General features: G+C 44.4%; 1 protein-coding gene across 1 annotated transcript in view; it reads left to right on the top strand.

The window, feature by feature from the left end:
- Positions 1–892: 892 nt before the first annotated feature.
- LOC135539570 (protein CBFA2T2-like) overlaps positions 893–11882 on the top strand; it is a 50185-nt gene continuing 39195 nt past the window's right edge. The window contains exon 1 of the mRNA XM_064965517.1: positions 893–1113. Coding sequence (XP_064821589.1) covers positions 1086–1113 — 28 coding nt within the window. The 5' untranslated portion in view covers positions 893–1085. The remainder of the gene's footprint in view (positions 1114–11882) is intronic.

Below are 11882 nucleotides of genomic sequence, written 5' to 3'. Positions count from 1 at the left end.
ATTGGACCGGGTCATGGTGGGCGTTCATTTGTTATTGTAACTCAGCAGCTGTGCATCATGCTCCCTAGAGCAGGTGGCAGCCTTGCAGGGGTGGTGGATGGGGGAGGAGGCAGGAGCATGTGGCATGTGTTTGCTTGGCTGGGGGAGGGAATGAGGTGGGGGGGAGGGGGGGCTAGCTCTCAGCAACCAAATTAAATATCGTGTTTGCTAGAGAAACAACATATGAGGGCCTGGATGGGGTCCAATGCCAATCATTCCTTGCCTTCAATAGGTTGTTGTGTTGTAGAAAGGCAAGAAAGCAACACTTCATACATGGCACGAGGATGCCTCAAATAAATATTGGAAGTGTATGTGTTTTAGGCCTACGGCCATCTCTGTTGAATATACATTATTATTATTATCAAATATTTTACATTTTAGTCATTTGTAGATGCTCTTATCCAGAACGACTTACAGTAATGAGTTCATAGATTTTATACATTTTTCCGTAAATATTAATATATTGATTAGCACGTGATGGCTGTGCATCGATGCTCAAATTAGCCCACAACATGACCAAAATATAGCACCGAATCAATCTAAACATTCTCACCATGGATAAAATGTTGACAAGTAGCCTAATGACATTAAGACTACAGTATATGACCTTTATGCATTGCCAAAAACCTAATGGATATCTTGATTTAAAAGAAATGGCTCCAAAGCAACAACAAAAAACATTTGGTCTAAATGTGGATATGTGAGCAAGTGGTGGTCTATTCTGTCGTGACTCGCGTTAATCATTTCCAACACACTGGTGTTCGTATTTCCCTGCTGTTACGACAGTGTAATAACGCAGCAGTGTATTTGCTTTTTGGCGAAAGGATTACAAATAGTCCCGCCCACTCAAATATTCAGCGCAATCTTGCTACAGTAGCAGCCTATGCCCGGTGATACCTGATGCAGTGTTACGAATCACAGCGGGCTTTTATCTTCATTGAGAAACAACAAGTCAATGCGAGATATCAATCGACGAGCATATATAATTTTAATTACAGTTGGCTGTGCCTTGAAACGTGCACATTGTCATTCAAAGTGCGAAGAGCATGGTCGGGATTCCGGGCGCTTTTCAATGTAAGTAGCCTAACTAAACTAGTATCTATGTAGGCTAATGCTGTGGGGTGGTATATGTTTTGGTGTTGTAAAATACACGCAACACGTGTTTGTGGGCGTTTTGGGGTATTATTATTTGGATTATTTGTATATTATCCTATGCAATGTGTGTGGATGATGCGCTAAAAATCAAAGATGGTGGATAAATGAAGATATATTACTTCGGTCGTTTACCATTGATTATAATTGTTCAGTTCCGGTCTACTTAACTGGTTCTGTCTCCCATAGACACCAATGCAATAGAAGCTGGGTCTGGTCTACGTAAATTAAAGGCAATGCACTAAACAGGAGAAAAGGGAAAACAATCAGGGGAGTGGGGTGTCTGGCTTCCTCTTCCGTCTCTGCTAATTTAAAGTGGCAGTCAGACTCATTTTCACCTCATTTAACAAAAGGCACATCTCAATAGGTAGTTAGGTGGTCCAGGTAAGTCAGGGGGGGGGGGGGGGGGGGGCTTTCCTCTTTTGTTATCTATTGTTCCTCAAGCGAGAGGGAGGCCGATGACATCACAACTTCCCATCAAACCAACTCATCTAATGCTCTACTCCTTGAGGTTTACAGTTGTCTCTCAAAAACACGATTTTTCTCAAAACATTTTTTTTTACCCTTTAGTGTGCGTACTTTACTATATTTATACTTGGGATATCACTTTTCAACAGGAAAAGTTCAAAAATCACATAAACCTGCGTCACCTACACCTGGGTCTCTCATACTCAGGAACAATGCGGAAACAGTCTTTTGTCAAGGGTGTTTTGATGTTATGATGTTCAGTATGCAGACACGTTCAATGGGACCAACATTTACCAAAATATTCACACATTTGGTATCAATGCAAATGTGTCTCATTATTTCACTAATATATTGTTTGATTACCTCATAACTTAAGTAAACATAATTAACCGTTTTCATTCATGTCATGGTTAGATAATTACATTTTTGTAGCCTAACTTTAGGCAATTATAACATGCATATCCTTCTGTTGTGAGCTTTGCCCTCGTATAGCTCATACTATCCTGCTATTATGCTCCAATTTGATTCAATAGCAGGGCCGCCACTCTAAATGTGCCTTTTCATTGGAGGATTTGGAATTAATCCACCAGGCAAAGTTTTGCACCATCTGGAGTTTACAGCTTTTCAAGACAATAACACCAGGCGGTCGAAAGACTGCCAATAGAGAACTCCCACTTGTCTACTTAGCCTGTGGGACAAAGGCACAGTCATGCAATGCAAGTGGGGTCGCCAGTTCTAGCCAGAGCCTCAGGGCACAACTGTATCATTGTTTGACCCCGGGGGCCACCAATTCGTCTCCCTTTTTCCCCTAACGTCAGAATAACAAACGATGGCCTGACAAAGACAAGACAGTAATGATGATGATAATGATGAACATATTTTTGTTACAGTAACCAGCAGGGAGCAGCAGAGCTCCTCTGGCAGCCATGTTAGACCTGTAATCGTTTTATGGTTCTTAGTGTTCGGGGATTTTGGTCCAAAACGTTGACCGGGATACATGTTAAATTACATCTAGTTAGTACGTAGTTGTTGTTTAAAAAAAAAATGAAATGAACGGTTTTAGAATATGGATGGGAGAGTGGTGACCTTCATTGTCTTTGCTGGGAGTACACCATCGCTGAGTAGTACACCATCACTCATGTTCTTTCTCAATCATTCCCCCAAATTGTTGCTGTTTTGTCTCTTGATTAAATTAAATCCACTTGAAAACATGTGGCCAAGTTGGACGCTCCTACAATTTCCCTCTTTTTCCTTCTTTCTTTCTCGCTTTTCTTTGTGTGTGTGTGTGTGTGTGTGTGTGTGAGCGAGTCAGATTCCAATCCCCTGACTTTTAAAAGGGAAATAAATTACAAAGCCCTGCAGGTTTGCATTAGGCTCCTAATTGAGTTTGGCTGGAGTGGCTCATCCGGGTTGCCAGATCTGGCCCCTTTGTGTTGTCGTGTGGGACAATTTCCCTGGCGCTGTGGAGAGAGAGGTGCCTGTAGCGGGGAGTGAGTCAGCCCAGCATCCTCATTTCCTCTCATGTGCTGCTCTCTCTGGTCTCCGAGTGGGTCTTTTCCACCAGTAACACCTGTTAATGCTTTACTGGGCCCCACGGTATTGCGCTGGCTGGGGGCTCATCCAGCTCCATCGTCAGGCCCATCAGATTGGAGGAGGTTTGCTCTAAGTCTGGCTCCCATTAACTATCAGAGGATGAATCTATGTTTGATTCAGAAACGCGGATGATTTGAGCGGGGTGGAATTGAATTGGGTTTGAGGTTTGACTCATCACTGATGGGCGATGACATTTTGTTCAATGTGTGTGCACAGGCAGATCATTCTTAGACATTTGTGAAGTGTTGTTATGAGTGGAAACAACTTGAGCACACTTTCATGCTTAGCGTTGAGTAATATCAGGGTGCCTCGCTATTCCATAACCTCATCAATTAGAGCCACAACAAAAACAATTATTCTGTTCCAAAGTCTTCTATTCAGTAATGAGGGTCATAATCTATACTAAACTACTAAATACCAACTCCAAAAAGTCTAAATGAAAACAAACCTTTTACCCAAAATAAATCAATCTATTCCCTCACATCCATTTTGAAGTTCACCCATGTTTTGGTAGTCATGACATCTACCCTAAATCTCCTCCACAAGGCTAAACACGACTCACTGACTCAATGGTTCTCCCTTGACAGACCCTCATGTTGCGTGTTTTCATGAGATAGTCGCCGTCCATCCATTCTCCTTATTGACTGCTCCTTATTTCACAAACCCCTATTACTTCAGCCTGTGAGGCAACCTAAAGTGAAGGAGAGAGAGAGACAGAAAGAGAGAGTGAGGGAGGAAGAAAAAAAAGGGGGAGAGGAACGGATTAACTGTCAGGAGAATGTGAAGCTAATTGACGCCAGGTTCGCACAGCTGTTTCTTGTTGCTGTGCGCTGCACGGACCGGGTGGGAGGATTGGATCCAGATGTGGGCCCTGCTCTTCGGATCGCCCGCCAATAACAGTTCTCTGGAATGCCAGTCTACAGGAGACGAGACCTATTAGTGGGCCTGCGCTGGGGCGTGCTCCGCTCCTCTCCTCTCTCTGCTCCTCTGCTCCCCTCTCCATGTTAAACCCTTGGTTTGTTTTTCAGCAGACCGTCTTAAGATGATTACTTCTCAGGGGCTTTTTGTTATGGCGTTGAGTTGACTACAGGGCTCTCTTCGCAGAGCTGTTAACACTTTCATTTTGTTTTACTAACTAGCCTCTTTAATGTAGGTAGTGTCACTGTAGCCGCGTCGCACATTGGTATTATATGACACATTCATGTGTTTGAAACCAGCTATGGGATTCGGAATATGTTTAGCATATTTCTTAGGTGCTTTTGAAAAGTTCCCCAAAATGGATAAGACCTTTGTGTCCTGCTGTGAAAAGTGTTTCTTTCAAAACTATCATTGGAAATGCATGTATCCTTTCTACCCAGCTGTATTTTTGGGCATTTGACTGGTGGGACGTGGGGGCCTTATTATATGCAGGCATTTATTTAGTCTCCTACTTTAAGAGGAGGACATTGACCGAGAACAAAAGTACTAGTCACCCAGTAGTAAATTAGAGGGCTCACAGTGTAAAAAGGGAACTGAAAGGAACTTATCACCACATTATGCTTTTTTTAATACCCGTTCTTCCCTCTTCCAGCCCAGACAAAGCCTAGTTCGGATTGGTTCCCCCTATTCTCCACGGCTTTCGGGGATATTCTACCCCTCTCGCTTACTCTCTCTCCTGGTCAATGGGGTTGGGGCTCAGCTGCAGTGGGCTTGTCAGCACCCAGAGGAGAGTTCAAATCCATGCTTGTATGAGTTTCCCATTGAAGACTGATAGTACAATATGGACTGGTTTTCAAATGAGAAACTCAAGTTTGGACAACGTTGCTGCGAACCTTCTCTCGCAAAGCATTCTTTACATTGTCATAATCGGGAATATTGACGCGACACATCATTGGCTGTAAAAGAAAACATCAGCTCATGACAAAGAATGCGTAACACTGTCCAAGTCTGTCTTGTTATGTGCTTTAGAACTCATGCTAACCTTTTCTGGCTAACCGGCTGACCTAAATCAAGGCTTGCGTCATGAAGGCGGTTGATGAAAGATTCAGGAAAAGTCTCCCTTACAACTCTTCCCATGTGTCTCTGTTGTACGAGTGCTTTATGACTCCTCATACTATCTCATCAAACTGCACCCCATCCATCTCTGCTCTATTTCCAGTCCTGCTGAGCTTCAGAGCCGCTCAGGGATGGAGGTCTGTAATCATAAAGTCCTGATCCAGGATCAGTCTTTTAGATCTTCCTGAATGCAGTTCTTATTTTACTGACTTTGTCCCCGCGGGGAAATTTTGTTGCAGTGTCACATACACTTTTAAAGTGGCGTTTAAATACAAAACAAATTGACAATACAACTTTCACAACAGTTACATACCAATGAAAGGAGACTAGCCTGCTGGCCTTACTGGGTCAATAGGAACATTAGCCCAAGCTATTTAGGAGGGATATCACACCTGGCAGAAATTATTGTCTAGTTTTATTTTTCCTGACGAGGTGTGCCCTATACCTGCGCACAGAGGGGAGTAGTTCAAAGTCTGGGTTCAAATCAAATTTATTTATATTGCCCTTCGTACATCAGCTGATATCTCAAAGTGCTGTACAGAAAACCAGCCTAAAATCCCAAACAGCAAGCAATGCAGGTGTTGGATCACGGTGGCTAGGAAAAATTCCCTACAAAGGCCAAAACCTAGGAAGAAACCTAGAGAGGAACCAGGCTATGAGGGGTGGCTAGTCCTCTTCTGGCTGTGCCGGGTGGAGATTATAACAGAACATGGCCAAGATGTTCAAATGTTCATAAATGACCAGCATGGTCAAATAATAATAATCACAGTAGTTGTCGAGGGTGCAGCAAGTCAGCACCTCAGGAGTAAATGTCAGTTGGCTTTTCATAGCTGATCATTAAGAGTATCTCTACCACTCCTGCTGTCTCTTGAGAGTTGAAAACAGCAGGTCTGGGACAGGTAGTACGTCCGGGTACAGGGGGTGGCTTGGGTCTAAAATTATTTTGTGATCCTTGAAGTGGGGTTCTGACCTTAAAGATCTCATCCAGGTCTGTCTGTTTGACTCCAGGTACCTTGCTTGCCTTGGTGATAATCCTTCTCAGCGTATTTCTCTGGCTGACAGTGGCTTTGCCAAACCAACAAACAATACAAAAAGTTTAAATACTCTCAATGAAAGATTTGTAAAACAGAGTCAGTATAGTACAGTCAACATTAAAAGATCCCAGCTTTTTGAGAAAGCACAGTCTCTGTTGACTCTTTTTGTAGATCAGGTCTTATGAACAGGGGATACCTGATCCTAGATCAGCACTTATACTCTGAGATGCTTTATGAATACTGTTGTTGTGAAAGGAAACCCTACTGTTGTTCCGTTATTCACGTATCTCCAATTTACCAGACCAACTTGCTCTTGTTGGAATATGATCTATTCAGACCTATACTATATATACAAAAGTATGTGGACACCCCTTCAAATGAGTGGATTTGGTTATTTCAGCCACACCCATTTCTGACATGTGTATAAAACTGAGTATACAGCCATACAATCTCTATAGACAAACATGGGCAGTATAATGGCCTTACTGAAGAGCTCAGCGACTTTCAACGTGGCGCTGTCATAGGATGCCACCTTTCCAACAAGTCAGTTCATCAAATTTCTGCCCTGCTAGAGCTGCCCCGGTCAACTGTAAGTGCTGTTATTGTGAACTGGAAATGTCTAGGAGCATTAACGGCTCAGCTGTGAAGTGGTAGACCACAAGCTCACAGAACGGGAGCGCCGAGTGTTGAAGCACGTAGTGCGTACAAATTGTTTCCACTTACTACCGAGTTCCAAACTGCCTCTGGAAGCAATTTCAGCACAATAACTTTTCGTCGGGAGGTTCATGAAATGGGTTTCCATGGCCGAGCAGCCACACACAAGCCTAAACTCACCATGCGCAATGTCAAGTGTTGGCTGGAGTGGTGTAAAGCTCGACACCATTGGACTCTGGAGCAGTGGAAACGCATTCTCTGGAGGGATGAATCATGCTTCACCATCTAGCAGTCCGACGGACAAATATGGTGTTGGCGGATGCCAGAAAAACATGCATAGTGCCAACTGTAAAGTTTGGTGGAGGAGGATTAATGGTCTGGGTCTGTTTTCATGGTTCGAGGTAGGCCCCTTAGTTCCAGTAAAGGGAAATCTTAACGCTACAGCATACAATGACATTGTAGACGATTCTGAGCTTCCAACTTTGTGGCAACAGTTTGGGGAAGGCCCTTTCCTGTTTCAGCATGACAATGCCTCCGTGCACAAAGCGAGGTCCATACAGAAATTGTTTGTCGAGAAGAACTGTCAGTGTGGAAGAACTTGTCCTGCACAGAGCCCTGACCTCAACCCTATCAAACACCTTTGGGATGAATTGGAATGCAGACTGCAAGCCCAGCCTAATCGCCCAATATCAGTGCCCGACATCACTAATGCTCTTGTGGCTGAATGAAAGCAAGTCCCCGCAGCAATGTTCCAACATCTAGTGGAAAGCCTTCCCAGATGAGTGGAGGCTGTTATAGCAGCAAAGTGGGGACCAACTCCATATCAATGCCCATGATTTTAGAATGAGACGTTCGACGAGCAGGTGTCCACATACTTTTGGTCATGTAGTGTACGTGATGTTTATGTCTCTTTCCTCTAGTAGTGTTTTTTGTTAGTTTTCCTCTCATAGTCACAAAGCCGAGACAGATAGGCTCATCATCCTCAGTCTGGGGTGTTTGGTTCTCTCTCGCTCTCTTTAACACACACACAGACCCCCCCACACACACACACACACACACACACACACACACACACACACACACACACACACACACACACACACACACACACACACACACCTTGGAGGGGAGCGCACCTTCAATAAGCTTAAACATCCCTGCGACTGAACCTTGAGTAAGGCAAAGGCATGTCTGTCTGTGTGTGTATGCGTGTGTGTTTGGGCTATACCCCAGAGTCCTTATCTAGCCAAGCTGTAATTGAGCCCTTCACAAATCCCCCCCGCAGGCTCTATCTCTGCTTGGCCAGGTGTTACCAATGTAACCCTCCAGATGAGCCACCTGCATAACACACTACACAGGTGTGGCCGTCGCCAGGCAAGAGCACAACACAGCTGCTCCGGCCCGGGGGATAACTAGAAGGTTATTATGGGATCAACTGCAGGTGGAGGAAGAAACACACACACACACATACAAAATATCTACGCACACACACACACACAGTAACCAAACACCCCAATGAGATGAGAGGTCTTTGGCTGGCGATGTCAAAGCACGCCTTTGAATCCAAAAGATGAGGACTTTCTCTTTCCCGGGCCCCCGTGTTGACGTACGTTTCATTTCACCTGTCTATTGTTTCGTCTCTGACATGACAGGAACAATAAAGTTCTTTGTAGGGCTGAAAGTGGCACTATTGTCAGGTCCTTCCTGCAAGCACAATGGACGACAAACCACCATCTTGGAATGAAGCTCAGGTTAAACCATTTAATATTAAGAGGAATGCGGTTCGTGCTTTTTTTTATTTTTTACTTGCCCTACTGCCATGTCAGACGTGCCCATTGCAAAATGTCTGTTCCCTATAAAAAGCAGTAGCAAAGTCACCATTGTTTTACAAGGTGGCTGTTAAGTACATTAAAGCACTGTGCTCATGTTAACCGTAGACTTCAAATTACTTATAACACTGTCGGTGTAGACTATAAGAAACTAAGAACGCAGTATGCATATTGTATATGTTACTAGGCTATACTATAGAAAAAAGGCTTTATGCCTGCATACTGTATGTATGAAAGCAACAGTATCGCCATAGAAAGCATGCACATTGCACTCCGACTGTCAGTCTGGCATTTTTTGCTTCTAAGCAGTTGTTTATGTGCTGAGAATTTGGTAAGGTTGGCAGAGCAGGCCAAACTTCAAGAGATCTCTCGCTGCCTTGTACACTTTAATGATTAGAATACTGTAAGTAAGGGCATGTAAGGCTTTAGCTATATATGGAGTCAGCCACGGATCGCCCGATTGGTTTATCTGGTGCACGGTTTAACTGGAGAGAAAAGGAGAAGGTGGTTATTGAATATCGTTTAACAGAGTTATTGGAGAAAAGGTTTGGCGTCTGTCCCACACTTGGCCTTCCTCTGTGGAAACTTAGGGAAGATGCAGCCAAGTGAGCGTGTGACCCACCTCTCATAAATTCTTTGCGTGTGTGCGAACACACACGCGCTCTCTCTCACAACCACACACACACACACTCGCACATTAACACACCAACATGCACAGTTGCACACACAGGCACTCGAAAGCACAGTCCTCCCTTCTCCAACCAAAGTGTAACAAGAGATCTGACGGTTTTCCATGGGTGAGTAGGCGGGTCAGGCCTTACTTAAACTAATCGCTCCCAGCAGTGTTGAATAGCCAGACACTCTGGAGCCGTGGGCTGAGGTTTTGGAATGCCACTGCCGGCTCAATGCCTGCCTTTCATCGAGAGCAAGGGAGAGAAGGAGAGAGAGGGAACAAGAAGTGTGGGGGGGGGGTGAGAGAGAGAAAAAAAAGGGACCCATTTGTTATTGGTGATATAGGAGTGTCTGAAAAGGAGGGTACAATAGGCCATGGGGGGAGGGGGGGGGTAAGGTGGAGCTTGGGGGTAATGGAGGGGAGGGGGGGGTAAAGTAGCAGTCAATGGGTTTTCTTGTGTTTTCGCTATGAGCGCACCCCCCCCCCCCGACCCATTTGTTTTTAATATCCCCAGGATGATATGCGAACGAGTCTTTGAGTGAATCGATAGCTTTGAATTGAGTTGCTGCAAAGAGGGGGGGACACGAGGCCGGGAAGAGAACACCCATAGGACTTCCCATGGCCTGTTCTGATTTTATACCATTATTGTGCTGAGTATGCAGCGAATAAAATAGTCCCCGAGATTTAGCGTGTGACCATACCACTGCCAAGCATCTTATTTATTTTGCATGTTTTTCCTTCACTGCTAATGACCCTACCAGACATGGAGAAAATGATTATGTCTCCCGTCAAGTTGTCCCTACAGCAGATGTAATGGAAAATATGGCATTAAAAGATCCAACGGGACTGCGGAAAAGCAGAGGAGAGAGAGTGAGACTCAGAGATTCAGGTGCATTTTGCTTTCATTGATTCCAAAAGAACTCCTGTGGGCTGAGATATGGTGAGTGGGAGGCAAGCCAAGGAGCAAGCTGTTTTGGCTGGCTCTCAAGCCTGTGAATGACGAAAGACAAGCGTGGCCTCCAACAGACGTACACAATAACACACACACACACACAAATACTCACAGGTGTCTACTTAAAACAATGTGTGGGGGAGGGGGATAGGTCATTTACGGCTGAAAGAAAGACACTTTGCAGCATCCCAGTGTTGTTGACTTCCTGCATGGATCTCAATTTGGCTAGCGTGAGCATGTTTGCGCAGCATTGCAAATGAAGTTAATGAATCATTTAAGTCACGTGGTTTATAGAAAATGCATTTGCAAACACTCAAGCTGCCTTGTTTGTTTAATTCCCGAGTAGGCTACCTTGTTTGTCTGTCTGTCTGTCTGTCTGTCTGTCTGTCTGTCTGTCTGTCTGTCTGTCTGTCTGTCTGTCATTAGCATGTTTACATAAGCATTAACGTTCATGACGCCATTATCACCAAATGTAATTTAAGTAATTGCTGCTGCCTCCCCCCTGCATGCTTCTCAAACTTTTTTCTCTAAAATTTTCTTGAATGGCTTCGTATGCTAATACAGCACGACACTTGACTGAAGCCGTCACAGATGTAAACCATATGTAGCGCTAATGCTAATACATTAGCCGTTGATTGCATTCAGATCATTCGTGTGTCGCCTTAGCACAATGGGGCTCCTGGGGATCCTGTTGCGTTGTGCTGCTTGGTAGCTTTCTCTCACACTGATAAGAGCAGGCCCAAAGTGCTGTTGGGCTAGCCCCAGCTTTGTTGCCCTTGGGGGCATGTTAAAAGCCTAGAGATAATTGCCCATTTAAGAAGCAAGGTTCTTCTACCCCAGCCCCCCCCCTTTGAGATGGAGCCTCCCATCAGCGCTACCACAGCCATTCATGAGGCTACGTGGCCACCTTTTGTGATGATAATGACACCTTTCAGTAGTCACCTCAGCTGACCGGGGTTGGCTGTGTTTTCCTAGCACAAGGTGGTGCGAGTGTAAATTGTGTGTAAAGACTTTTGGGTTCGCTCCAAGAGGGGAGCATAACTGTTTGTGTCTAGGTCTTTCACTGAATGACACTGAACCACACAACATATTTCATCCCCGATAAGTACATTTGGGTAATGTGACTATGGTCATGATGGGGTATTGATTGTCTCTGCTAGGGATTCATATTTTCCGCTAGGATATTCATATAATACCGCAAAAAAAAATGTAAGTGACCATTTAAAGCATTTAAATCCAAGATATGGTCACTATGCCAGGGTTCTCCCAAAATGAGAGGGGCGCTGGGCCACATCGCTGTCTTGGCTGCTTCACTATGTAAAGATTTAACAGCAGATGAAATGGATATTTAGTAATGATAGAGTAACTTTGATCGCCAATGACATTGTTGTGAATTTCGAAAACAGGCCGTTCACAAATTCTGAGCGTTATGTTCCTCAATTAATTCAATGCAT

The sequence above is a fragment of the Oncorhynchus masou genome, chromosome 5 (genome assembly GCF_036934945.1).
Source record: "Oncorhynchus masou masou isolate Uvic2021 chromosome 5, UVic_Omas_1.1, whole genome shotgun sequence".
NCBI classification, from domain to species: domain Eukaryota; kingdom Metazoa; phylum Chordata; class Actinopteri; order Salmoniformes; family Salmonidae; genus Oncorhynchus; species Oncorhynchus masou.
This window is presented reverse-complemented; position numbering and strand designations above follow the sequence as displayed.